Source organism: Chamaea fasciata, unplaced genomic scaffold (genome assembly GCF_029207755.1).
Source record: "Chamaea fasciata isolate MVZ Bird 193981 ecotype frontalis unplaced genomic scaffold, bChaFas1.0.hap1 SCAF_24, whole genome shotgun sequence".
Lineage (NCBI taxonomy): Eukaryota > Metazoa > Chordata > Aves > Passeriformes > Sylviidae > Chamaea > Chamaea fasciata.
In genome coordinates, this window is record NW_027094109.1 from 5,522,024 (window position 1) to 5,549,959 (window position 27,936).

The 27,936-nt window shown below is 53.8% G+C and overlaps 1 protein-coding gene across 2 annotated transcripts; it reads left to right on the plus strand.

The window, feature by feature from the left end:
• The first annotated feature begins 1,883 nt into the window (after nt 1-1,883).
• Nucleotides 1,884-27,793, plus strand: DIXDC1 (DIX domain containing 1). Of its 2 annotated transcripts, XM_066203363.1 has the most exons (20): nt 1,884-2,055; nt 10,592-10,721; nt 11,421-11,546; nt 12,769-13,009; nt 14,644-14,757; nt 19,130-19,242; nt 19,554-19,702; nt 20,584-20,673; nt 20,772-20,825; nt 21,241-21,291; nt 22,224-22,328; nt 22,767-22,820; nt 23,332-23,424; nt 23,501-23,572; nt 24,050-24,136; nt 24,277-24,438; nt 24,543-24,609; nt 25,198-25,306; nt 25,482-25,590; nt 26,460-27,793. In XM_066203363.1, exons 1-20 carry the CDS (start codon nt 1,996-1,998, stop codon nt 26,538-26,540), a joined length of 2,067 nt encoding a protein of 688 aa, XP_066059460.1. In that variant the 5' UTR covers nt 1,884-1,995; the 3' UTR covers nt 26,541-27,793. The 2 variants fall into 2 exon arrangements, with proteins under 2 accessions (XP_066059460.1, XP_066059461.1); XM_066203364.1 differs by lacking the exons at nt 1,884-2,055; nt 10,592-10,721; nt 11,421-11,546; nt 12,769-13,009; nt 14,644-14,757 and adding an exon at nt 16,167-17,081.
• The last annotated feature ends 143 nt before the right edge of the window (nt 27,794-27,936 follow it).

Genomic DNA, 27,936 nt, shown 5'->3' on the forward strand with positions numbered 1-27,936 from the left:
AGCCCCGTTTGTGTCCCCGAAATGGACAGCCTGGCTTCTATTCCCTGCCATTCAGGCCGAGATAAGAAACCTCCTGCAGAAGCAAATCTTTGATGAGGAAATCCCTGAGCAGGACTGTACCTGAGCCTGCCAGGGAAAAGGAGAACATTTGGAACGTTTGGAACATTTTGCCCTTGCCAGGGACAGGAGCAGGCTCTGCAAGAGGGAAATGGGATAAAAGGGATCCCTTGCATCCCAGATTTCAGCCCCAGCTCTTCCTGGCTGACCCAAAAATCTCAGCACCCTTCCCTGTTCTATTACAAATCCTCCAAAATGTAAAAGAACAGGTGGTAAATATATACAAGGGAATAAATATAAGCACGTGTGATAAATTATTAGCCAAGGAGAGCTTTTTAAAGTCCACAGTGGAGGCTCAGAGTGTGTCTTGTTGGTTTTCCCCTCAAAATCAGGTCACTTTTTTGTCTCACGGGGGAACCACTTGGTTTTCCCACAAAATTTTATTGGAATTTCACTGGCATAAGCTACTCAATTGCATTAAAAAAGGGGGGGGGGGGTTTTAAATATTTATTTAATGGCATTTTGAAGCTCAAAAGTCACCGGGATCAGGGCTCCAACCCCCCAGCAGCTCCAGCTTACAAGGCTTTGTGCAAAGCCTCGCTGTAATCTGTTGTTTTGCTTAACAGATGTGGCATTAGACTCGATGAAAAACACCAAAATCTCCACTCCCAGGGAATTACGAAAAGCAGGGAGAGCAAACATGAATGATTTAAAACCTCCTCCTTTTGGGTTGCTCACAGAGGGAAGGGACCTGTTGCTCCTCTCTCTGTATTTTAGCCGTGGCGGGCTAAAATAGTGAAATGACACCATTGACTTTTCCTCAGGACGCTTCAACGCTTAGGCAGAGGAAAAACAAAATAAATGTTTGTTTTTAAATGTGTGTCACACTTAGAAACGCCTGGTGAGATATTTTGGGCCCTGAGGGCAGCGGGGTCGGTGCTGGCGGTGGAGGGGATTTCACCCACCCCGGTTTTATTTTCCCTTTTCCTCTTTTCCCCCCGGGCGTTTCCTGTAAGGTGACACCAGCCTGGGGATATTTGAGACTTATTTCTGTGATGGGCGCTCGTCTTGATGGGGAGAACGAGCTGGGGGTTGTGCTTAATTGTTTGAACGTTTTCTCTCGGGTTTGGTGGGGAGGGGGGGTTGGTGGGTTGTTTTTTCTTTGTTGTTTTTGTGGTTTTTTTTTTTTTTTTTTTTTTACTTTTTTGTTTGTTTGTTTGTTTGTGGTTTTGGGTTTTTTTGGTTTGTTTTGGTTTGGTGTTTTGTTTTGTTTTTGGAGGGTTTTTTGTTTGGTTTTTGGGGGTCTTTGGGGGGAGTTTTGGCTGGGGTTTTTTGGTTTTTTTTGGTTGTTTGGGGGTTTTTTTGTGTTTTGTTTTGTTTGTTGGGTATTCCCCCCCCACCCCCAACTCGAAAAACGCGATGTTCAAACCCGCAAACCTTTCAGCTGCCGTGGCCTGGCTCGCACCTTCCTGCGGCTGCAGAGCGATCTTCTCTCAGCGCTTTGCTCCCCGTGCAAGGCATCACCTCCCTCCTTCCTCCTCCTCCTCCTCCTCTTTACCCCCACACCAAGCAGAGCTCCCTGCGCACGGCGAGTTTGAAAAAATCCCATTTTCACAGCTCGGTTGGGGAGTGATTTTTTTATTTTCTTTCTGGCTAGAAATGAGTTTCAGATGTTGGTATATATTTTTTTTTTCCCCGCGGCGCGCCTGCATCTGGTAAAGCCGCGGCGTTGCCGTGACAACCGTGTGACATCTCCGCTCCCTCCTCCCTTCGGGCCGAGCATGCCCAAAGCCGGCTCCGCTGCCCGGGCTGCACAGATGGGACCATGAGCGCCCTTCCCCATGAGCTGCCGCCCTTTGTGCTGCCGAGGAAGAGGAGGGAGAGGAGGGAGAGGAAGGAGAGGCGGCCCCGCAGCCCCTGAGCCCCCCGCCCGGGACGATGCTCGCCTGCCTAGCCAGGGGGAATTTGCTGGATATCCTTCAGGAGGGTTTCACCGAGGTAAAAACACCTCCCCGAGCTCTCCCGGGATGGTTTTGGGGTGGGATTGTTGCGTTCTCGGTGCTTCGTGAGGCAGAAAAAGGGGAGAAAAACCAGCGAGGTTCCGTCTCCCCGGCAGGAGTTTGGTGAGGAGTTCGGGGCTGGTTTTACATCCCAGCCCTGCTCGTGCTGTTTGTGCTGCTCGGGAGGGTTTTGTGCTCTGTGATAACATTCCCGCTGTCCCGGTAAATAACAGAAGCTGCCGGAGGTTGTGGGGCAGCGTCCGTGGTGTAAAATCGGCTCCTCTCCCGAGGGATGTGCCGTGTCTGCGTGTCCGGGGTTGTAAATCTGCTCTGAGGATTCGGTTTCTCGGGAGAGGCTGACAAAGAGCTGGTTTGGGGTTCCCCCCCCCCCCCCCCCCCCCGTCATCTTTTCCTGTAAATTGAATCCCCAGGGGACTGCAGTTCAGCTTGGTCGGGGAAATGTAATTTTCAAAGTGTCCTTTATAGGATAGAAATGGATCGTCGAATAAGGAACTCCAGAGGTGGGAATCCTGCGGCTGTGTGGGGAGTGCAGTGGGACTTCCCTCTTTAGGGGGGCACAAAAAATGAGTTTGGTTGGATATTTATGGACTCGGGAATGCCCGTGCCGGAGCACGACCTGCTGCCTGTAAGCTGAAAAGGAAGAAAAACTGTGGAGGGTTTGCTGGAAGCACGGAGCGGCTGCTGTTTTATTTCTCACTTGCTCGCAGGGATCTTCTTTTGAACTTTGGGGTGTTTTTTTTATTATTTAGTTATTCATTCTTTCTTAGAGCGCAGAACTGAATTCTGTTTGGCGTTTGGTGATTCCTCAGGCGCGCAGAGCTTGGGTGCTGCTCCTCCACGGCCCCGTTGAGCACAGAAAATGAACACTGCACAGAAAATGAACATTTCCCATCCCTGCCGGGCTCCCCAGCAGGGAAAACAACCCGGGGGTGAAACCCGAGCCCGGCTCCAGGGCGGCCCCAGCTCTCCTCGCATCGCCCGGAGGAGCTGGGATCGCTCCATCCCCTCCTCCACGGAGGGTCGGGCTCGGTTTTAGCCAGCCAAGGTCCGGGTTTAGACCGAGCTCACACTTCCTGTGCTCGGGGGCAGCACATCCTCCTCCGGCACGAATAGTAACTTATTTATTAATGACGGGAGCAAACCCCGGGGACGCTCAGTGTCTCACCCCGGCAGGTTTCACCCACAGGCAGCCCAGCTGTGGCAGAAACTTCCCTCTCCCGGCACAAAAACAGATCCACGGGCTCTCTGCCTGCTCACACACCCCAGCAAAAGTAAAACTAAAATCATTTTAGCGAGGGCTGACCCGTCTTCTGCCAAGGACGTGCAGCACAGCCCCAAGTGAGAGAGGAGCTGTGCCCTTCCAGCGGTGCTGTTGGGATCCAGCTGTGCGCCCTGCCCGCCTCTGTTTGTTTAGTGACTCAGAAATCACCGTGGGAGCGTGTCCCCGTCCCCACGGGCGGTCACCGACCCCAACACGGCCAAGAGGCTCCGGGGAAGTTTCTTTTGTCCCCTCGCCTCCTTTCCCCTCTGTGCCCCCATCCCTTCTGACTGAGGGCCACCTCAGCAGCCCAATTATCCCTAATTAGTGCAGCTCCGCGGTCCTTCCTGCTCTCCTGCCCGTTCTGCCGCGCGGCTCGGGGTGCGAGGGATCGCATCCCGCTAAAGGCGCCCCTCAACTGCTGAATTATCGCTTTATTTCCCTTTTCCCCCCTTCCCTTCCTTCAGAGCCCTGGTGGACGCTGTCACCTGCAGACATCTGAAGGCGGGATGGTTTCTTTTGATGTTGGGACGCAGGAAAAATCCCTCCCGTGGGCATTGAAGCCCCTCATTAGTGGCCTGCCCTGCCTTGGAGGTGTTTCCCCGCTGTTTGCGGGGACACCGGGCAGATAAATAATTCAATCCCCCAGCTGGACGGTGCCCTGGGGATGCGTGGCTGCTAAAAGCAGGAGTTTATGATGAAAGGGAAGCACAGAGAGGGGTCTGGCTGTGTCCATGTGGCCCCAGCCTGTTCCCCCTCCTCGGGGAAACGCAGTTTATTTATGTGCTGACACTCCCGGCGAGTCTTGAAAACAGATGGGGCGCAGAGAAATGTGTCAGGAACGAGCCTGGCAGCTCCAAGCTGCGTTTTAACAATAACTCACCTTCTCTTTTTCGGGCTGGGGGATCATTCCCTCTGGCAAACTTAATTACGTGGCTGCTTGTGTGCAGCGAGTCACTGAAAATAACTGTTTTCTCCCAGATCATGTTGAACAAACAATTAATTCCAGAGAGGACACGGAGACTTCCAGGGCCTGAGCAGAGGTCGTCTGGAGAGCAGAGCCTCCCCAGCAAAGTGAAATGCTGGGTTACCTGCCCGGGAGGGGAAATGTCTCCACATTTCCGAGGTGGGGAGTGCTGCAGGGCTCTGCTCTGTCCCTCACCGGCTGTTTCGTGGAATATTTCCCCAGCTGAGTGGGTAATTCCTGGGTTTTCCACATGTACAACCCATCTCCTTCCCCCTTGTTTGCCACGTCCTCTGGTGGGGTTGGTGCCCATTGTTAGGAAAAATTAATCCACCAACGGCAGAGGTTTGTGTCCAAAAAGGAGACAGAGGAGTCCTTTGACTTTATTCCAATAAAGGGAGAGGCCGTGGGGCATTTCCCCTGGGGTCTCTCAGAGTTTTGGAGGATGCAGCCTCCTGTTTATCCCAATTTCCCGGGCACATTTCCCTCTCTCTTTCCCCTTTGGCTGAGGTACTTGAGAGGTGCAGACTTCCCAGAGTGCCTGATACCTAAAACTCCCCTTTCATGTATAACCCCCCTTTTAATTTTCATTCTTATGGAATTTATGGGTTTTCCCCGTTGGTTCTTTCATCTTCCAATATCCAATTCCATTTATCAGCCAACCCACAGTTTGTTTGTCAAGGCAAATATCTCCTTTTCCATTCATCAGTCCGTGGGATCCTTCTTACTATTTCTTTCATCTCTCAGTGCTGGTTTTATCAACCAGTAAATCCAGAGTCTGTTTGTTTGTAGAGACAAGTCTGTCATCGCTCTCACCATCCTCTGGAGGTGCCATCCTGCCTGTGGGGTGTGAGCTGTGAGTCCTGGGCAGTGCCCTGGGGCTGATTTTGGTTTCTTCCTCTATTTTGGGTTATTTCCTGGCCGTGTGGCCCTGCTGCTCTCGGGGCCAGGTCCTGATCTGTGACCAGAGGTCTCATCTGTGTGACCTCAGCGGGAGGAGCTGGCACTCACCCTCTCCCAGCCGCCGGGGCTATTTATAGGGTTAATAGGATTCACCATGGAGAGCTGTTTTGACTTCTGGCTCCCTCATCCTGCTCAGCCCCGGCGCTCCTGGGGCTCTGAGTCCCTCCCCGAGCACGCCAGCCTCTGGAGGTGCTGTTTCGTCACCCTGCTCTGTTTTGGGGTGGAGCTGTGGCAGCATTTCACACCTTCCCCACCCTGTTAAACCCCCGGGGGGGCGCTGGCTGGGTGTGAGGAACCCTCGGAGCCTTTCCAGCCTCTCCGACCTGCTGGGCTGCCCTGAAACCTCTGCAAGCCTCCAGCACAGCCAGCAAAACACAGCTGGGGCTGCCCACAGCTGGATTCACCCCCAGATGTGCTTTGGCGCCCCGTTCCTTGCTCTGTGGTCAGTTTTTTCCCCAAAGCCTGGTGCCTGGCCAGCAGTGGGGTTCTCAGCAAGGGAAGGATGGATTTGCTGCTCTATAGGATTAGGGCTGGAGCACTTGGGACTCAATCCCTGCCTCGGTGGCTAAGCCAGGCTGTCCCTTGGCAGGGTGTCTGTGCGGGGCATTTGCTCGGGGACACTCACAGGTTTCTGCCCCTCAAACCTTCTCAGCAGGAACAGGAAGGGGGTTTTTTTTATGGGTACAAAGAGGTAAAAGGGGATGCTGCGCTCCCGGCAAGTCATGGGCGGAGGGAATTCAAAGTTCTGTGTCCTAAATGTGCCTTCAGGGCCCTTCATGCCGGGCCAGGGAATGTCCCCGGGTGTCCCTCCCCTCTGCAAAGTCCCTGCCTGCAGATTTTGGGGTCCTGAGGTGTTCAGGCTCCTCTCAGAGCTGCCTGTCCCTGCCTGGGCACAGGGATCCTGCTGGGGGAGGAACAATTCTCCCTTTCTTCCCCGGAGCATCAGGGGATGTGTCAGTGCAGCGTGCTCGGGCAGACCTCAGCCTCTGTTTGGGTATAGTGGAACCATCTGACAGCTCAGGGTGAATGATGTGCTCCAAAATCCTCTTTGGAGCGAGTCCTTTGCACTCAGAGCTCAGCTTTTCGCCAGTTTTTGCCTTTATTTTTTGCCTGTAGCTGGCACAGAAGCTCTGCCTGGGTGAGAAAAGGGCCTCAGGTACCTGCTGAGCATCATGTGAGACCAGCTGCTGCTCCAGGATCTTACATTTGCATCATTAAGCCTTTTCACAGCACAGAATTAATGAAATAATGGTGTATTTAGGCACAGGTGGGAACGACTTCATCCTGGATAACTCTGGAATGGGCCACGGCAGTTTTTGGCTTTACGAGAAGTGAAAATGGAAGTGGCAGAAACAATTTAGGGAGTCTTGATGGAATCGGGCCGTGCTGTTTACACTTCAGCTCCTCCTCTTAATGGGCAAAGAAAGGACTGAGGGAAAGGTGGGAAACTCTGCAGTCCAAAATTCCACGTCCCCACGTCCTCTGGACATCAGCACCTGCTCTAAATGAAGAGTTTTGTGAAGGAGAACTCCTGCGGGTGCCGTTGGTCATTCTGGGTGCTTTTCACTGTTGGATGCATCTCAATGCCTCGAAAAACCTTAATCACGTTCAAGCATCAATTTCGAGAGGGCAAAAAAAAAAAAAAAAAGAAAAATCTTTTGCTGGCTTTGGGAGCAGAGGGAATAATTTCTTTTTGCTTGGAGGTTGGTGCTTTCTGCTCCCACAAAGGCCTTCTTCAACAACAACAACAACAACTAAATCAGCAAAGTGGAGGAAAGGCTGGCTGGAAAATTACAGTTCCCATCTAATTAAGGTGATGTCAGAAAGCTCAGCAATCCTGCAGGGCCTCAGCCAGCACGTCCTGATGCAATTAGGCTGCTGCAGACCTTGGGCTCGGGGCTCCGGGAGGGAGGAACAGAGAATTCCTTTCATCCTGGCAGCACCAGGGCTCCTCTTGCTGACCCTGGGCCTTGGGCAGGGGCCACAACTCTGCAACAAAGGGAAATGGGTGTAAAGAGCCTCAGAAAGGTCACTCTGGCAGGGGGAGCCCCTAAATCAAACACTAATGGTGGAGTCCAGCTCGTCAGGGCAGTGCACAAAGGGAGATCAGTGGGAAGAGCCTCAAAAACCATCATTCCAGCAGGGGGATTCTCTAAATCCAGTGCCAAGGGTGGAGTCAAACTCTGCAGATGAATGTAGAGAGGGCATCTGCTTCTAGAAGGGTCACGGGGTCTACTGAAAGGTGACAGTGAGCAGGGCAGGCCCCCCCTTGCTAAAAAACCTGATTTTGTCCATTTGTTCAGCACCAAAACGTGCAATATTTTAACCTCAGAGAGGTCAAAACTAACCTCGTACGTCCCAGGCTGTGATTTGCCCGTGGAAGTCTGCTGGGATGTCCTGCAGTCCCTAAAACCTTGCTTTAAAAACCTTCTCCTGCCCTGCAAAGTCTTCCAGGGTAAGACAAAAACATCCCACGCAGCTCTGCCCGGAGCAGCCTGGGCTCCAGGGGCAGCTGCTGCTCTTCCCCATGGCCAGGTACAGGTAAAAGGGGCTTTTTTTGGCACACAAAGCTGTGTTAATGTGAACAGGATTAAGCTTAGCTCCACCATAATCCTAAATAATGTCTGTTCTGTAGAGGAAACCCCACAACAGGGCTGGTTTTCCTCTGAAAAATCCTGGCTTTGGGAGAAGCCTCGGTGAGGAGCTGAGCCCTGAAAATTCTAAGGCTGGGCTGAGCAGGAGCTCAAACCAAAGTGCGGGGGAAGCAGGAGCACTTGAACAAACGCCTTTGTTCCCAGAACTTTTGGGGTTTTTTGGAATTTTGTTGTCCAAAAGGAGCTGAGAGCTGTGTGAGGGCGGGTGTTGTGATGCCTGCAGTCCCAAATTGGGGTGGAACCTGTGGGTTTGGGGCATTTCCGGGGGTAAATGCAGGCTCAGGGGGGTTTTGGCGTGGTGGGATGGGCTGGGAAGAGCTGCTGTCCCCACGTCCCAGCAAATCTTTGTCCTCCCTGTGCTGGAAGTGGACACCTGGATTATTTTCCAGGGGGGATGGCAGGAAGGATGTCCATCCATCCATCCATCCATCCATCCATCCATCCATCCATCCAAGCAGGAAATCACCTCGCTGGGGTGATTTTTAGGGCTGTGTTGGTGTAGCTGCCTTGGGGCTTGGGACAACAGGAATCCTGAGGGGGCGAAACAAACAAACAAAAAAATCTTCCACTTTTTTTCGAGGTCTCAATCTGTGGCTTTAGAGGTGGGAATCTGAGCGCCTCGTGGCTGTGTTGAGGGGCTGAAGGAGCAGCCCACAATGTCCTTGTTCTTCCCCAGCTGGTGGAGAAATGGAGGATTTTGGACTCTCCAGCTTCACAGGTTGCCCTTGGGGTTCCTGCTGGGCAGCTCGGGGGGCTTGGTCCCCTCCTGCATTTCACAGCACTTTGCCGTTCTTAGGTCACTAAAGTTTTATTTCTGGCAAATTTCCTCGGTAAGTTCAGTCACACGCTCCCCTCAGCTGCCAGCAGTGACAGCGCCCTCCCTGGAGTTTTGAGTTTTGCAGCAATCCAAGGCTCTTGCTGAAGTCATTCCTCTGCCAGGTTTTTGGGCACGACGTTAGGGAAACGCTTCTCTGTCCAAGTGTCTGAATGTCTGCGGGAAAATCTTATGTTTGATGGAAAAAACCCAAAAGCGACCGGGCAGGGCTGTTAATGAAGTGTAAGTCTGCAGAATTCCAGCAGCCATGGGAGTGGAACGACTTTGTCCTGGTGACATCCCAGTTCCGTTGCCTCAGAAGGCTCCTTTGGGTGCTCATTGTTTAAAATGTAACTGCTCTGGGATTTAGGAATGGCTTTTTAATTTTTTCTTTTTGTTTAACTAATAATAACAGTGGCAACCTCCTCCAGCTTTTAAGAGATAGAGACTAAAATCTTGCCAAAAATTCCTCTCTTTTTTTTTTTTTTTTGTGAATGTGCGAGGAATGTTCTGCGAGGAGGAACAGAAAACAAACCGCTCGGAAGGGTTTTTCCTCTGAATGAGACAGAAGTTGGAGAGCCACAGAGACTCCTCCAAAACCTGCAGATTTTCTGCAGCCCGGGAGGGGCTGTGGGAATCAGTGCCAGATCCTAAAATGATTAGAAAAAAAAAAAGCAGAAAATAAAGATTTCTGGGGCTGGGCGTTGCTGCAGAGCCCCTCCCCAGGGGTTGATCCAGCAAGGATGGATCGGCTCTGCCACCTCTGCTCCTTTTTGTCCCAGAGCCACCAGGGACATCAGCCCCTGTCCCCTCTCAGCTCCCCAGGCTGTGCTGAGTGAGCAGAGCAGCCTCAGGCCCAGGCGCCTTTGTGAGCCAGCAGACCCAGCCAGGAGTGATTAAAGTTGGATTTCCTATGCCAGGATAATGAAGAGCCAGGCTGTGACCAGACTGTGACTTTGATGGGCTGTAAAAGCGTAAACTCTGCCTGACGCTGCTGAGATCATATGGAATGGGGGCTTAAAAGCTGCTGCATGGGCACAATAATGGGAAGCTTAGTGAAAAGGGAGGTAATCCCATCAATGGATCAGTTTGTTTACCCTCCGTGCCCCACTGCAGCCCTGCCCGGAGGGACTGCAGCCTTTCCAGCAGCCCTGCGAGGGTGACAGGGAGCGGGATGGAAAGGGAAAGGTCACCGGGGTCTGCTCTTTGCCTTGGGGTCATCTGTGCCAGACGGGTCCCCAGAGTGACCAGGAGCCCGGGTTCGAGTTTCCCTGGTCTCTCCCACACACAGCATCCCTCCTGAGCTGCTGGCCAGGCCCCGTTCCTGGCTCCCAGGGCCCAAGGCAGCTTCCCTGCATGCAGGAATAGAAACTGGGCCACTGGAAGTGCTGAGGCAGCTCCCAGGACGTGCAGGGGCTGTGCAACTGCTCCAAACGAGCCACGCTGGGAGTGCTGCAGGGGGAGGCTCTTGTCTCTTCCAGGAAACCTTCCCTGGCTGTCCTGGAATTGTTTAAAGGGCAATAACTCGGGGCTCCCTGCTCCTGCACCGGGGGGTTTCTGCTTTCCTGCCCTGAGGATGGCGGGGATGGGGCAGAGGGTGAGCAAAGTGAGGAGGTGCCAGCCCTGGTTTGGCTCAGGGGCAGATGAAATGAGAAGCTCTTTGGTCGGCTGTGCTCGGCTCAGGAGTCCTGTCCTGCTGCCTCCTCCCACGCTGGCGCACAGCAGGCAGGAGGGATGTCAGCCAGGCTTTGGGGGTGACACCTCTTTGCTCTCCAGGGCGGGAGATCTGTGGAGATCCGAGAGACCAGCGAGAGCCCCTCCACTCCCCCTGCAATGCGAACGTTTTGGTTTCTGTTTCAGCAACAGCTGCAGGCCTACGTGGCCTGGGTGAATTCCCAGCTGAGGAAGAAGCCAGCAGTGAGGCCAGTGCAGGACCTGAGGCAGGATCTGCGGGATGGGGTCACTCTTGCCCTGCTCATCGAGATTGTAGGTCAGTGCTGCCATCTGGCCCTGTTTTTCCCCCCTCAGCCCTGCCTCTGCGTGGAGGGGCTGCCCTGGCTCTGGCATCTGGCAGGCAGATGTTGCTGGGGGTGGCAGAGCTCGTGGGGAGGGGGAACAATCATGAATCAGATCATGAATGCGGTTCCATTAAAGCCCTTATGGTCCAGAGGAGGTTGCAGCAGATGGGGGAGCCCGGCAGGGGCACTGGGAGCTGCCACACGGAGTCAGGGGCTGTTTTTGGGGACCTGTTTGCTGATGTCGCCCCTTCTCCCCGGGCGGGGATTGGGGGTGCAGGGAGTTCACTGTCCTCGCTGCTCCTTCCTCCTCACACTCATCCCCTGCCCCGCTGGGGGCTGGTCTCCAAACCTCCCCCAGGTGGGTCTGTCCCATTCCGTCTGCTTCAGTTCTCCACCAGCTGAGCCCTTTCCATGGGGCTCAGTGCTTTGGGAAGAGGCAGCTCCAGCCTGGGTCCCCCGGGGGGGTCACAGATCCTGCCGGAATCCTGCTGCAGCCCCCAAAACCCTGACACCATCCCACTACAGCCCCAAACCCCGGTGCTGGGCTCCCACTGAGCAGCACAAGAAGCCCCGTGCAGCTCCAGACATGGGATCAGAGCGGTGCCAGCAATCCCTCTGACGCTCCCCAGGGTCACTTCTCCTCTGATAAAGCTTTTTTTCTCTTCCTCCAGCTGGTGAGAAGCTGAGTGGCATCGAGGCCAAGCCCAGCAGCCAGCAGGAGATGAGGGAGAATGTGGAGAAGGTTTTACAGTTCGTGGCCTCGAAAAAGATCCGCATGCACCAGACCTCAGCTAAAGGTACGTGGCCCTGGGGGTGATTTTAGCTGTTGAAATCCTGTTTCTGGCTTTGTTTTCTATCAAACAGGTAATTTATGAGTTAATTAATGTGTCCGTTTGTGGGGGAGTTGGGTTCTTTTCCCCCCTCTGGTTTAGTGAAGGTTTTGGGTTGAAAGATGGATAATGCAGAGGAAAAAAAAAGTGACTTTTTTTCCTGCTACTGAGCACTCAGAAGCCCAGGCAGTGGTGTAATGAGGAATACAGGCATGGAATCTTTCACCAAAAGGACACATAAACCTGCTAGAGTGAAAGGAGACACGGAAAAAACCTTTGTGGTTGACTGGAAGCCATGGGCTGGAAACGGAGAGGAGACACGAGGCACAGTCACATGTCTGTGGCGGGGTTTAGTCAGGACTTTGAGTAGCTCTGACTAAACTGTTTGGGGAAATCTTGGTCTGGAAGAGTGGCTGATCTTTGCCACGACATCAGCGTGGCGGAAAATACTCGTGTGACATCCCTGGAGAGGATTAATTAACATTTGCAGGGTGCTGCAAACACTTTATGGGCACAGGAGAAACGCGCAGGAGAAATTCTCCAGTGCCACCACTGGGGAAATGCATTGCTGCTCCGCTTTTTGTGATTGAAAAAAGGGAATTCTCTGCTAATAAAGTCAGCCCTCAGTAACTGCTGTGCTTCTGAGTGAGCATTCAGTAATTATGTGTTCAGTAATTAGCTGCTGGAAATGGCCGTGAAGGGAGGCTCAGGGCTGCTCAGAGCTCTGACCTGTGCTGTGGAGGTGGCAGGAACTTCGTCGTGCCCTGCACCACCCGAGCTGAGCTGGGACAGCCCTGCTGGCTTTAATTATCTTCACCTCCTTGGGCAGCCACAGCTCTGACGCTGTTTGACACCACAACGACACAGACTCTGAGCTTCAGAAGGCTGAAATGACTCCTTTATTTTTGGGATGTGTCTCCCTTTTTATACTATCCTACACAGACCGATTGGTGACACAAAGGCAAAACCTCTTCACTCGCATTGGTCAGAGCAGAGGGACATCAAGGAGAAGTCCCTCCTAGGGAAAGGAATGAGGACAAAGTTGCAGTTCACAAAAACTCTTCTCCTGTTTACAGAGAATTCTTTGGGAAAAGAATTTCAGAAAACCAAAACACCTCGGGCACGGGACCAGGGCTCCACAGCTCTGCTGGCACCTCACCCTAACCACCCGAACGTTTGCATTTCGCAGATATCGTCGAGGGGAACTTGAAATCCACCATGAGGCTGATCCTGGCCTTGGCTGCTCACTTCAAGCCGGGCTCTGGCAGGGCTGGCAGCCCGGGCTCGGGGGGCAGGAGCTGGGCAGCAGCCCCGGGCAGCCTCCGGCCGCGCTCGGCCGCCGCCGTGGCCCAGGGGGCAGTGGCCGCGCTGGCCGAGGTCCGGCAGGACGTCCAGCACTCCGGCCGGGACGTCTTCAGGCACAGACAGAGGTGAGGGGCTGTGGTTGTGTGTTAGGGACGGGGTGACGCTGTTTGACACCACTACGACACAGACTCCGACTTCAGAAGGCTGAAAATGACTCCTTCATTTTTGGGATGTGTCTCCCTTTTATCCTCTTTCACACAGACCAGTTTGATCGGTGACACAAAGGCAAAACCTCTTCACTCGCACTGGTCAGAGCAGAGGGACATCAAGGAGAAGTCCCTCCTAGGGAAAAAAAATAAATAACAAAGTCACAACTGCAAAAACACATCTCTTTTTTACAGAAAATTCCCTGGGAAAAGAATTTCAGAAAACCAAAACACCTCAGGCACGAACCAGGGCTACAACCCTGAATATCAATACAAGGCTCCAAATCATCTTGGAGGGCGTGTAGCAATGTTTATTAGAAAGCAAACCTTTTTTGTGCACTGTTCCATACAATTGGACACAACCTGGTCATTCCAGCCAACACCTCTTCGTAAACACCTTTGCAAGTAAACAAGCTGGCAGAGCAGCAGGTGCAAGAATTAGAAATTGTTTGGAATGTCTTCTCCCAGCCCCTCCAGAGCAATCCCTGGGAAAGTCTATCTGATTTGTTTTCCCCCAGGCTCTGCTGCTGCCTGATGCCTAAAAACTTCTCTTTGACCAGGCTGTCAGCATCCACAGGGGGCTCTTCCCTGCTTAGGTGAGGCTGGGTTGGATTCAAATTCAAATGGAAATGGAAATAAACGCGTCTTTGTCCATTTCATTCCTGTCAGGAGGAAGCTCCCGTGGTGTGAAAACACCTCCAGAGTGCCCTGGCACAGGGGGCACTGCCCTGGCCCGGGTTGTTCTCAGGTTTTACAGCACAGCAGCAGCTGGGTCAGAACAGGAACAGAACAGGGAGTTCCAGCCCGGGCAGAGGAGCTGCGCTGCCTCTTCTCCCCACGCTGCCCTTGGTGCTGTCTCCTTGGAGATGTTCTCATGCCAGGGGAAACTCAAGTCGGGTTTTCTCCCGGGAGCTTCATTTCCAGAGCTGAGGATGTTCTACGAGTCCATTCTGGCTCCTCCGTCGCTCATCCCACTGCTGAGTCCTGGGGATGCTGGAAACCCACACAAACACAGGGGGGATAATTCTGAAAACCCCATTTGCCCCTTGCCAAAGGTGCCCTGTGGGTGACAATAACAATGACGGCGATGACATTTAACTGGGAGCCAGGTGCTGGGGCTGTGCAGGGTTTCGTTTACACAGCCGAAGGTCATCTGCCCGTTTGATGTTGGCTCCAGGGAGCACCCATGAAACAGTCTGGAATTGAGGCTGAAACGGTAAATTCTGTTGAAAAATGAAATGTTGAAGATTTCCCTTGCAAAGGCCTTGGAGCTCTTCAGGAAAGCCAGTCCTTGTGAGGTCTCCTTGCATTCCCAGAGCTTTTGGAGTTCTCCACTCACAGAATGAGGGATGAGTTTCAAACAGCAAGGCCTGTCTGCCTGTTTTCCCTTAACACCAAGAAGATGGGGATCCCAGATAGGAAAATAGGCTTTTTTCCCTCTGTCTCCTCTTCCTTACCTCCTTTTCCTCAGCTTCCCCCCCGCGCTCCTTTTTGGAGGGAGAACAATTCCAGCTGCCCTCAGGTGAGTGCTGCCCTCATTTTGTCCTTGCCAGCCCCAGGAGCAGCAGCATGGACGAGGAGATCGAGAATCCCTACTGGAGCGTGCGGGCCCTGGTGCAGCAGTACGAGGGGCAGCAGAACGTGCCACTGGACTCCCATCCTTCCAGGTAAGGGATTTCATCACCTTGGTCTGGCAATCCCTAAATTTGCCTGTTCTCCTCGCCAAAATCTGATGGGAAAGGGCATCCCTGGCTGGTCTGGAGGGCGAAACCTCAGGGATCAACGGGAAGCAGTTTTCTGTTGTTTTGGTGGATAGAGGAGAGGAATTGGCGCCCAAGAAAAAGGGCTTTTGAGGAAAAGTGACTCCAGCGAGGGAGCTGAGCCAGCGTGGAGAGCTTCGTAGTAAAGGGAAGCCGCTCCCTTTTCCCCCCGAGGAGCAGAAACTCCTGGGAAGAGCAGGAACTGTGTTACTGAACACACGGGAGCTCCCTCTGGAAACGGGGCTGTGCTCCAGTTAATCCCATCTGGAGCAGATCCGAGGGCAGGGCTGCACGTGGGGGTCCGGAGCCTCCCGTTCCCCCCGACAGCCCCAGCTCCGCTTCTGCTCGTCCTTCCCCTGCCCGGGCTGCTCCCCGAGCGCCTCCCTCCCGTTCGAGTGGGAGTGAGGAGCTCATTTGCCAAGGACAGATTGCGGCTGACAGCCTCTCAGCAGGCAGGACCTTTCCCCAGCCTTTCCCAGGCCGATTTTTATGCTCCACGGCACCAACGATTCTCCGCGTACCTGAAAATTAAGGTTGCTTTGCCCAGCGGAGGAGGAAAAAAAAAAAAAAAAAGAGTTCGTGTTTGTCCCCCGGTTTTGCTGCTTGTCATTGAGAGGGTGTTTATAAATAGACTTTTGGAGGAGCGTGGGGCTCCCGGGGAGGCAGGGCTGGAGCAGTGCCTCCACATGATGTCAGCAGCGTGCTTTTGCGGCCGGCCTGCCAGGGGGGATGTGAAAATCCTGCTCTTGGCAGCAGCGTTTGGTGGATAATGCCACAGGACCTTGGCACTGGCTCCTGAGCCGTGAGCCCAGGAGTGCCACGTTCTGCTCCCTGCCCTCATCCCTGCTCTGAGGGAATATTTGATGTATTCTTCTACCCTATCAGGTGGTTGCCGTTTCCTGGTGTTTTGGTGGTAAACAAAAATCCCTCCGCGCATTTTAATTTTATTTTTCCCCCCGCAATGTCACGAATTCTCTGCCCACAACGAGAGACACAGCGAGAACCTTTGCAGAAGTGACCAAAACCTGGGAGCCCTCCAGGTCCCGGGGGTGTCTGTGCTGCCACGGTTCTGCACGATGGAAACAAGCTGCTTTCCCTTTCCTCGCGGGGAGAAATGTTCTGGGAGAAACGAGATGGGTTTTGCTTTTTTTTTTTTATTGGTGAGAGACGTTATTGAGTGCAGCCACCCCCGTCCTGCTGCTGCGGTGTCCCAGGGAGCATCCCCGGCCCTGCCGCGGCTCCTTCCCCGCTCCGAGCGCTCCCCCAGCAATTCCCGGGGACGGCAGCGCCAACGAGCGCCGGCTGCCGAAATGATTCACGGAAAAAATATTGCTAAAAAAAATTAAAAAAAATTAAAAAAAAATCAGATGATTCCCAGGCCGCCGAGCCCCTCACCCACCCCTCTCCCTTTCCCCTCCCCTTCCAGCAGCATTCCCTCCCCCACCCCTGAGCCAGGCATCGCGGAGAAAGGCACAGCCCGTGTGACAGCAGGAGGAGAGGGAGCCGTGCCTGGGGCTGGGCAGAGCCTGGGAAGAGTCCGCATCCCTCTGGAAGCCGGGAGAGCTGCCTGGGAAGAGCCTGAATCCCTCTGGAAGCCGGGAGAGCTGCCTGGGAAGAGCCTGAATCCCTCTGGAAGCAGGGAAAGCTGCCTGGGAAGAGCCTGAATCCCTCTGGAAGCCGGGAGAGCTGCCTGGGAAGAGCCTGAATCCCTCTGGAAGCAGGGAAAGCTGCCTGGGAAGAGCCTGAATCCCTCTGGAAGCCGGGAAAGCTGCTCGGGAAGAGCCCGCAGCTCCTTCCCCCGGCGGCTCCTGGGATGCTCGGCAGCACAAGGAGGGCGGGATGGGATGAGGAACAGCCCGGAGCCTTGCGATGAAAACAAGCGGCCGTGCAGCTGACCGAAATGCAGCAGCAGGAGACAAATAACGTGCGAGGGAAAGCAGCGGGAGCCGGAGGCGGGCTGCACGATTCCCCGGGATCAAACCCCTTCGTGGGGGCTGCGGATTTGCCTCTCAGCCGGCAGAGACCCTGAGCCGGTTATTTTGTGTGTGTTTGTGCTGTTCCTGCCGGGAATCCTCTCGGCACTCCGGCTCCAAAGCTTCCCGCAGGAGTTTGACAGGAGCCGAGCCCCGGGCATGAGGAGGGAAGGAGGAATGAGCAGAGCCGGGATCCTGCGGATTATTCTGTGAGGCCAGAGGTTCAAGTGGGATCATGGGAGGGAAGCAGGTCAAATGGTGAGCGATTGTGTGCATTGTCCTCGGCAGCAGCAGGGATGGGTGTCTGTTAAAATTCCGGGGATTCAGGCGGTTCCTCGCCCCGAAGGCTCGGCCGTGCCCGCGGATCCGGGGCTCGGGGGAGGCAGGATGTGGGTTAAGGAACCAAGCGGTGGAAGGAATAAAGTGGAGCAGTTTGCATCATAAATCTCTCTTGGAAAGCTTTCATTTCCCAGCCCTCGTTTCTGCATGCTTTAACAGGGAATTGCTGTGCGCTTTTAAAGGCGTTGCATCAGCGGGTATTTCATACCCTGATGGCTTGGACTGATAGAGAACCCGGGCAAGTGTTTCCAGCAGTAATTGGGTGATGCGGAAAGCAACCTGACCTGTGCTGCTGCTCCGGCTGCCTCTGGCTCTGCCACTGTTTGGAATGTTCGGGAGGTGGTGATGGATGCTGGCTGAAGCCGGTGGCCTTTTGAAACAGGAAAACTGCCCAGAAAAGGGTCTGGGGACGTGGGAATGTCCGAGGAAATGCAAAGCTGTCTGTGCTGTGGGGACCTATCCCCACCTGTGGTCCCTTTTAGCGGCTCTGGGCTGTGGATCCAGTGCTGGGAGAAGCGGGTTTGGAATGTTATTTCCAGGCTCATATCCTTGTTTCTCATCCTGCTCATCCTTTTCGGTTCCCCTGTTTCACCACCTTCTCTCCCATCTGTGGCTGGAGGTGTTTTTCTGGGACAGCTTTTGCAGGGATGAGAACCAGCAGCGCCTGGGGGCGAGGGCAGCTTCAGAGAGTCAGCTGAGAGCAGGAGGGAGGGAATTGTGAGATCTGTTCCTAGAAGGAGGTGAAATCCCTCCTGGAGCTGCTGGCCATGGCAGGCCAGCTGGGCTTCCTGCTGGCATCTGTGTTCTGTGAAAGTTTCATCCTTTTTGGCCCTTGTTACATAATGCAATCCCAGCAGAACTGCCAAAGCAAATTATAAACAGCATTAAAAAAAAAAAATAAAAATCCCCAAACCCATCATTTTATGCCATGCCCCCCATTCAGCAATGAGCAGGAGCAGGGGACTGGCTACAAATTTGATATTAAAAACTTGTCTAATGAGGGACTGCTGTGATGGATTTGGGATTCCTGGAGGTAGATCCTGGAGCAAAGCCAGGTGGCCAGGAGCCCTTAGAGCATCCTGCACACACCTGAAAGGACAGGTACTGTCCCCGGTGGAGATTTCTGCTGGACAATGGTCATTCTTTCACTTTAACACGGGGGAAGTCTGCAGCACAAAAAACGGGGCTCGGGTCTGTCGATTGAATGAGGAGAGGCTGGTCCTGGCCGTGGGAGTGGGGCAGGCAGGAGCAGCAAGTCATTTCCATCTCTATTGCAGGGCCTTTCCCATTCTGTGGGAGCTGTGGGAGACGGGGCAGCAGCGCTGGGAAGATGCAGGGAGGGAGCTGCTGAAGCCTCTGATTTCTCTAAACCTATTATATTATTTCCACACTGTTTTTCTTTTTTGTTCCCCTGCCCTTTGTTTCTGTGTTGGGGGAGAATGAAAAATTAACTCCTGCTCACACTTGCAAGGATTAATTCCTGCGACTTTCGGGGTACATTGAATGGGTCAGTGAGCTTCAGCCACCTTTTGATGTTGTCTGGGAGATGCACTTAGGAAGAATTCCTGAGAAAAAGATTGCTTGAACCTCCCAGTCAGCTGAGATGGCTCCTGTGAAAATATGTGGGCACTTCCAAGAAGTTTTAATCAAAGAACAGGAGCGAGTGGAACCTGACTCTCAAATATTTTGGGATTTAAAGTTGAAATGATTCTTCTCAAAGCTGTGGAGCGAGAGGTGAAGCCAGGGTGGCTTTTTGTCCAGCACAAGGCTGGCAGTAAATTACTCCTGAGTGTGGTCCTACCCCTGAGCTCAAAAAATGACATGTCCAGGCTGGGTTGTTGAAGGGTTCTCTGGGATGCAGACAATTCTTAGGTAAAAGTGAATATGGAGACGTGCTTGTTGGAAATTTTTGCTGATCACCAGCATCTTCATCTAAAAGAGCTGTTTGTTCCTGCCTTGCTCTGCAGCCTGACTTCACCCAGCCCTGTCCACAGTGCAAAGAGTGAATCCACTGTCGCCCCCTCGGAGGAGAAGGAGAGACTCGTGATCCTCCAGACTGAAGAAACAGAGACTAAAACAGGTAAAACATCGGGACTTTTTAACGTGATAAAAGCTGCCCAGGGCCTGGAATTGTTTATTGCTGCCTCCAGGGGCACTGAGGGATGCCCTGCAAAGCCCACAGGTGCTTTTCCCCCTCTGGCACACACACCGTCCCCGCAGTGCTTGGAGGTCTCCCTGATTCCAGATGAGGTGTGTGCAGGAAAGCTCAGTTTGCCTCAGGAATGAGCCAGAAATCCTCGGGATCAGCTGAGCTGTCACACCTCGGCTCTGGTGGGTGCAGCAGGTCCTTGCTGGGCTGCCAGCAGCACATCCAGCCCCTCTCTCTTGCAGAAGAGGCCGATTCTCACTTCCAGCCCGAGTGGCAGGCAGGGAGCTCCGGGTCCTACCTGGAGAACTCATGGGAGGAGCAGCTCCTGGAGCAGCAGGACCACCTGGAAAAGGAGATGGAGGAGGCGAAAAAGATGATTTCGGGTTTGCAGGTGAGAGATTTCTCCTCTCAGAGGGTGTTCCCTTCCAGGCTCACCCAGCCCTGCGTCAGCTTGGCTGAACCTTCATGTTTGGCACATTGTCCCCACAATTCTTCATTCTCTCAATTCCCCTCCCTGCCCCTGAGCCCGGTGTGGCCTGGGGAACAGAGCCCCTCCATCCATATGGTGAAGGCACTGAACTCTCTCAGGAACATCCCTTTCTGTTTGTGCTGGGAACCACGGTGGCTCGGAATTGTAAATATTTATGTGGCAGTAAACAAAGCAGAGATTGTGCGAGGAGCACAGGCAGCTGGGCGGGCACTTTCCCCGGGGACAATGGGCAGGACACAAAAGAGTCACCAGAAGAAAAAAAAAATAAATAAAATAAAAAATTCCTTGGTTCACTGCTAAAATCTGGCTGCATTTTGTGCCCACTGGGAGCAGGGACAGGAGGGACTGGCACTGGCAGCTGATGTGGCCAGCCAGGAAATGGGATTTGATTCATCGATTTTCCTCCTCTTACTCAATAACTGAGAGGCTCCAGTTGGTGAGAGTTTGCTTGAAACGTTGGGGATCTGATGCACACGCACCCTAAAGGGTGCTAAAGCTGAGACTTCACTCCCTGGAAATCTGAGTTGCCCTTGTTTGGTTTGTTCTGTGAGGAAGATCGTGGGCTGACAGACCGCCGGGAGAGCTTTGTCAGGGGATAAGTCTTCTTGTCCATTCCTTTAAAAAACCCCTCATTTTTGAGGGGAATAAATCAGCAGAAATGGGAAATGAAGCTGATTTGGGGACTGTTGATAGGAGTGACTGCTGGCCAGAGCTGCAGCTCACCTATTTCCCTTTGAAATCTCTGAAAAGGAGATTTTTTTCCCCCTCCTTTATCTCCCCAGGCTTTGTTGCTCAATGGGTCTTTACCTGAGGATGAGCAGGAAGGATCCTTTGAACTTTCTGAGCGTGGAGCCTGCCCTGAGGAGCAGCTGGTGAGAACATCCCAATTCCCCAAATTCCCCTGCTCCAGCTGCCTTTTGCCCTGCCCTGCCCCGGCTGCACAATAACAACGCTGACGTTTCGCATTCAGATCATCATCCGGAGCCGCCTGGACCAGAGTGTGGAAGAAAACCAAGATCTGAAGGTTAGAGGGTGACTGATGGAGGGGGAAGAGAGGCTTTGCAGATGGTTCTGCTTGATTTTGGGCGGGAAAACGGGGTGAGGATGAGGCAGGGCGGGCAACATGACGGATGAAATGGGGAATATTTATTGTTAGGGCTCCAGCTCTGGAGGCTTGGGGCCGGTTCTGATGCTGGCAGGAGTGTTTGATGTTGGCCTGAAGGATAGATTTGGGGGACTGGGAAATTGTTGTTTTCCTCAGGGCTTTAATAGCAGCTTTTGTCATGTTTGTAACCATCAACATTCCTCAGTGCCTGACTGGCTCTTGGATGTGTGGGAAAAGGTGGGATGTGCTTCCTCCTGCAGCAGGAAACACCGGCTCTGCTTGGTTCTGGAGGGGTGACAAGGTGAGGATTAAACAAATTGTGTTGCTTTTGCAGAAGGAGCTGCTGAAATACAAACAAGAAGCTCGGAACCTCCAGGGAATAAAGGTGAGGAAAGGGGGAATTTCGTCAAAAAATAAATAGCAGTGCTTTAGGTGAGTAGGGCCAGCAGCAAGCACACACCTTTGAGGAATCTCAGACTGTGGAAGGAGGAGTACTGGGGGCTTGGAGGTGCGGGATCCTGTGGCTTATTGCTGAATTTTTAGGCAGGTAGAAGGAGCTGGATTTCCTGGCTTCTGTTCTGTTTGTAGGACTGGGGTCAAATATTCCCCTTTTTCTTTTCTTTTTTTTTTTCTCCCTGTTTTGCCTAAACCAAAAGAGACATAAATTGGTTTTCCTGGCTCTTTTATTCCCTGCTCTCTCTTGGAGTACACACCGAGTAGCATTGGCCCAGTGAACTCATTCCTGCCAGCACAGGAAAAAGAGCCTGGGGTGTCCCTGCCCTGCCCAGAAACAGCCCAGTTCGTGCCTCTGGAGTTGCTGAACGCTGCTGATCTCCTCCTGACAGAGGTATTTTTAGAGCTGCCTGTCAGAAAGGAGCAAACAGCAGTGGCTGCCCAAGGTGGAGCTCCGGGTGAGTGAAAGGTGCAGAATTAGTGCTGACTTTGGCCTCTCCGGAGAGGATTTCACTGCACAACTGGGTCACACTCAGGGCTTAAGGCTGCTTGTGTCCTGGGCTGATCTTGGCCTCTCTGTGCCCTCTGGGTGCGTGGCTGGAGCAGGAGCTGCAGAGCACTGAGTGCCCTCCAGAGCTGCTCCCGTCCGTCACAGCCAACGTCCGTCGCTTCTGCGGCGGGGAATTTAGGCTGAGGCAGGGGAATCCCTCTGTGCTGGTGGCCAAAATGTTGGCAGGGAAATCAGTTTGGGGTAGGGGAGAGGCAGGAGAGAGTCCTCTGGGGCTCCTGGCAGCCGAGTGGCCACAGTGACCCCCAGGGAAGGGAAGGGTCCCTGCCCCTCCTGCAGACATCCCCTCTCCCCAGGACGCTCTGCAGCAGAGGCTGATCCAGCAGGATGCTTCAGTCCTGCAGCTCAAGCAGGAGCTGCTCAGAGCCAGCATGGACAAGGAGGAGCTGCACAACCAGAACGTGAGTCGCTGCCGCTGCTGCTGCTGCTGCTGGGGTTATTTTGGAGGGGGGGGTTGGTGGCCCCGGGGGTGGCTGCAGCAGAGATTTCGGGGTCATGGGATAGTGGAGGAGCAGCCAAAGGTCTCTGCACAGCACAGGCTGCTGGCCAGCTGTGAGGCTGGAGATTCCCGACCTTCACTCCTGCTTCCTGTCCTCCAGGACCTTCAGCTGGGACAGGGAGGGGCTTTCCCCGATGTTTTCAGTGCTGTTGCATTTGTCCCTCCTCACTCCCTGGCTCAGCGGGTGGCACCTGCCCTGTGCGCATCTCTGTCCAAAGGTTGCCACCCTAAACAGCAGCTTCCTTGACCTCTGTGGGTTTCTGGCCACCTTTTAGCACAAGGGGCAGAGGTTTTCACTCTCTGGGAATATCTGCCTCACACCTGGGTGTTATTCCTGCAGGCTGACCTCCAGAGGAAGGTTGAAGAGAGAAACCGGCTCCTGGCGGAATACAAAGTAATGGAACCTCTTCCATGGGGGTTTGGGTGGTTCTTCAGCCCTGGGAATGGGAATTGCTCCTTCCCTGGCACTTGGACAGCCCCTGGGAAGGAGCTGCAGGAGCCAGGGGTGTTTGTAGTGAGGTGGAGGGGCCAGAAGTTCTTTGCATTCCCCCCACAGCTTCTTGCAGATCTTTCGTTGTCGTGGTTTGTGGTGGTGGCTGCTGAGTGTCCAACACTTGTGCCGATGAGGCTGGGTGACCTGTCTGTCCTCCGATCCCCCGGGAATCTGTGTTCTCTGGGACAGCTGTGTGGCCTCAGCAGCAGATCTCTGGCCAAGGGGACTTTGGGCAATAAAAACCTGATTGATTTTGTTAAAAAAACAGCCCTGACACTCAGCTCTAACATCTGGCAAAGCACACCCTGTGCACATCACCCGATCCTGGCAGAGGACAGGATTTTCCCTGCCACGGGAAGGTGACTGAGCCTCCCTCCCTGCCCTGCTGACCCCCTGGGTGCCTGTGTTGCAGAAGGAGCTGTGCCAGAAGGATCGGCACTTGCAGCAGCACCAGACCAAGCTGGATGAGATGCTCAGGCAGCTTTCCGAGGCCAGCTACCAGCAGGTAGGGGGAGCTGGGAGCACTGGGAGCTGGCCTGGCTGCCCCAGCTGCTGCTGACTCCTCTGCTGCCCCTGCACAGGTGGATTTGGAGCGGGAGCTGGAGCACAAGGAGGCCCTGCTGGCTCACTGCATGAAGAGAGAAGCTGAGGAGGTACGGGAGCCTTGCTCCACACGTGGCGTGGGGTTTGCCCTGCAGGCACCCAGCAACCCTCCCCTTCACCCCAGAGAGGTCTGGCTCTGCCCTCTCACTGTCAGAGCCCCGACCAGGGCAGGCAAAGCCCCCAAGGCTCCCAGCACTGAGCACTCTGGCTCAGCATCCTCAGGGATAAAGCAGTGAGGGAAGCCAGAAGGTTTCTGAGCTTCCAGCTTCACCTCTGACCCTGGCAATGCTTAGACCACAGCTCAGTTTACCTCCTCCTTTTCCTGCTGACCCTGGTATCGAGTCTTTCCACTTTCACGTGAGGAATCAGGTCTGTCCTGTGACCCTGCACCCTTTAGGGAGTGTCTTTACCTGGGAGAAGACAGCAGTTTTATCCCTGATGTGGAAAGCTCTCATTCCCTCTCATTCTGAAGTCCACAAATGGGGATTTTTGGGGAGGTCCTGACACTCACATTTTCCCCTGCCCAGGCGATGGCTTACAGCAGCCACAGCGCCCAGAGCAATGGCTTTCTGCAGCCAGCAGGAAAAGGAGCCGCTCCCACAGCCCACCGAGGGGTAAGCGCACCCCAGGGGTGCACTCCCAGCCAGACACCCTGGAACTCTGTTATTTTGTTAAGAGAGCTCTCCCCTGGCTGGGGAAAGGAAGCTGAGGAGGCAGCAGCCTGGGCTGGTCTCAGCTGTGGTGTTTTGGGCAGACCAATGACCTGCAGCTGGTCCGCGACGCCCTGCGCAGCCTGAGGAACAGCTTCAGTGGGCACGACCCGCAGCACCACACCATCGACAGCCTGGAGCAGGGCATCTCCAGCCTCATGGAGCGCCTGCACCGCATGGAGACGCAGAAGAGGCAGGAGAGGAGGGTAAAGGCTCCCCAGGCACAGCTCCTGCCCCGCACACACCGCCCAGAGGGCTCTGACTGCGGGGGGTGACGCTTTGTCCTTGTTGTTTTGCCTTTGCGCCCCAGGTCCGGGGGAAATCACCAGCGAGCAGAGCGACCAACGAGTGCAGAGACTCGTGGCCTCCCAAATCCAGTGAGTGCCTTGCAGGTCCCGCTCTTCCACCACCAAATTCACTGCTCGGCTTCCCGGGTGTAGGATCCCCTTGGGGATCTGCCCCCTCCAGCTCCACCTGCACAGCATCCTCCCCGGATCAGCGAAGGGACACACATTTGTGGCTGGTTTTGTGTAGAGCACCGTGACGGTGCCAGTCTGGGCCTCTTGGGCAGTGCTGCAGCACAAATAACCGTGGCAATCGCCGGGAAAAGGGATGTCATCCCAGCTTTCCTGCTGCTTTGCACCATCTAGTGGGGATGGAGAAGTGTTCCCGGCTCGGTGTTCGCTGCCTTTCATATCCACAGAACGGTGCAGCCTTTTTTGACACCGCAATTCCATCTGTCCAGAGTATTTTCTGCATAAAAGGAGCTGTAAAACTGTGGAATTCAGTTCCCCTCTTTCAGCTCTTAGGGGGAAGGAGGAAACAAGGCAGGAGCCGGGGAGAGAAACACAAATGGGCAAATTAAAATCCACGCACCGCCACCCGTCCTGGCCAGCTGGGATGGGAAGATGGGGAGGGATAATGATGATGAGGGACGTGATAATCAGCGAGTTGCTGCCTTGCAGAGCTGCCTCACTCTCAGAGCACGCCCGTGATGAGCACCAGTGCCTGCACCAAAGTGTTGTACTTCACCGACCGCTCCCTCACCCCCTTCATGGTCAGCATACCAAAGAGGTGAGGCTGGGCCTTCCCAACCCTCCTGTGCCCCTAAAAGCAGCGCTCTGGTTTTCTGGGAATGCCCCCAGCCAGCACAGGTTTGCTGTGCCTTAACTGGGTTTCGTGCTGTTGGCTGGGGAAAACGATCCGCAGCAGTCCCTGAGCTTCGTTTTTGTATTTGTTTCCCCTGCAGGTTAGGGGAAGTGACTCTGAGGGATTTCAAGGCAGCCATCGACCGGGAGGGAACGCACCGGTACCACTTCAAAGCCCTGGACCCAGAGTTTGGCACAGTGAAGGAGGAGGTAAATGTGGGGCTGAGCTTTGGGATCAGCATCACCACACAGCCCTGGGGACCACGGTCACCTCGCTTTTAAACTAATCAAATAGTGGATCTTTCCCCCAGACTAAACTGTCGGCTTTCCCAGCTGTGGGTTAAGCTCCTCTTGTGCTAAAGTATTTTCATCCTCAGCAAAAGCAATTCCGTGGATGTGGTTGTGACTGCCTGGGAGCTGCAGATCCAGCCTGTGACACGGCTCAGCACAAATCTGGGCTGCAGGTTTTATAAAACCTGTTGCAATGGGAGAGCCAGTATTAAAAATACAATCCCTCACTTTCTTCTGAGGGTTTTTCAGGGAGAGCTGTGTGCAAAATACAATCCCTCACTTTCTTCTGAGGGTTTTTCAGGGAGAGCTGTGTGCGTGTGGCATCGTTCCCTTTGTGTGCTGCAGTGCAGCCCTGTCGGTGCTCAGGCTGCTGTGAGTGTGGATTGGATTCATTGCAGGTTATTGGGACAGTTCTTGCTTCACAAATTGATTAGATCAAGGACAAAGGGTCACCCTCTCTGGGGACAGGCAGCAGCAGCAGCTGGAGGTCATGGTCTGGCTCAGAAAAGGCGTGTTTCCAGTCTTTAGTTTACCTTTAATGTCAAAACAAAAAGCTAATAATAATCCTGATATCCATTGGTTAACGAGGCCTGGTCTGTTATTTGCCTAAATTGTGAAAATGTGACTCATACCTCAGCCCATCATTCCCATGTTTTCCCTGGATTGTTTTGGGAAATCTGAGCTAGGATTTGACTTCATGCCCCTGATGCCCCTCACACTGCAGAACCGTGTGTCCAGACTCCAGGCATGACTGAAATCCTTCATTTTATTTCTTATTTTTTTGCTAGGTATTCCATGATGATGACATCATTCCTGGCTGGGAGGGGAAAATCGTGGCCTGGGTGGAAGAAGACCACGGAGAGAATTAATGGAGCTTTCAAGCCCTGTTTCTATGGAAACCTGTGACTGTCTGCAGAGCTCAGAGAGTGACCAAGGAGCCCGAGTGCTGGGGGGAGGCCAATTCAAGCTGCCAAAAAAGAGCCTGTGTGCAAGCCACGGGTGGTGCAGGCTGTGTGCATGGACAGCTGCCACCTGACTGCCCGTGCCCGAGGGCAGCTGCTGTCCTGGGGCTGCAGGGACGCGTCTGTGGGACAGAAACACCCGGCTTGGCCCTGCCAGCAAAACCCTGGAGGCCTTAAGGATGCTTTGCCCCCTTCTCCTCCATCCCTGCACCGCGTGCTGCAGGCGCAGCTGGGCGTCTCCTGTGCTGGTGTCACAGAGAACTGCACCAATGGTGAAAATGTGAAGCTTTGCCTTCAGGGAGAGGAAGTTGCTGGATTGTGGGAGCCGGAGGTCGGACCAGCTGTTGTCCTGCAGGAGCAGAGTGACTCTGTGGACACTGCAGGCTGACAGGACCTGTCCCGGGTGGGGCAGGAGTCCTCTGGAGGGTTCATGCGTGGTCTGAGGCAAAGCTCAGCAAACTGGCCAAGCTCCCCTTGTCCCAAACTCAGGCTCCCATTTCCCAGCCCTGCTTTCCCCACGTGCTCTCCAAAGCCGGTCCCACTTCCAAGGTTTGCTCCGCAGCTGTGGGGACTGTGGGATCTTGGTGCTTGTTCGTTTGCTGAAGGATTTCGTGGATGGGGGAGCTGGAACCAGCTGCTTCCTGAGGTCTTTACACCCCTGTCCCTGCACCCCTGCCCTCTCTGCTGTCACCTCCTGTGCACAGACATCCCTCTGCCGCCGTCCCCCGCTGCCAGGGCCACCAAGCACTTACCCAGCGCTTCCCTTGCTACGCTGAGTCCTGAAGGATCAGGAAAGAACTGCTGGGGAAAGAACGAGCCCTAAAATCCCCCGAGGGTGGTTTTTTTTTCCCTTTGGTTTTGTGGTTTTGTTTTCCTACGTGGCCTGTGGGCTTGGGAGGTCGAACGGGCTCTGCTCCTTCCCAGCTCCCGTGGGCCTCCCATGGGCTGTCTGTGTGTGCTGTGCATGAGGCTGGGAGAGGGGAAAACCTGGTTTTACTGTTTTATATTAACATGTCGTTTTGTAAACATGTTCTTGAAATTATTTTGTACCGATTCACATTTGTCTGAGGACTGTGGATATTTTTATACTAGTGCAAGTGCTCTCTGTATATTTCTGCACGCATTATACTGTGTTTTACTCCTTTCCTGCTGGATGCTGAGATGTTTTGTATCGTCTTCTGTTGACGCAACACTGGCCTTGTAATTTTATTTTACTATGGAAATCCAACCGGTTGATTCTGGGTTTTACAGCAAGGCTCTGACGTGGTTTTGTGCCACATTGGCACAGCACAAGCTGCCTCCT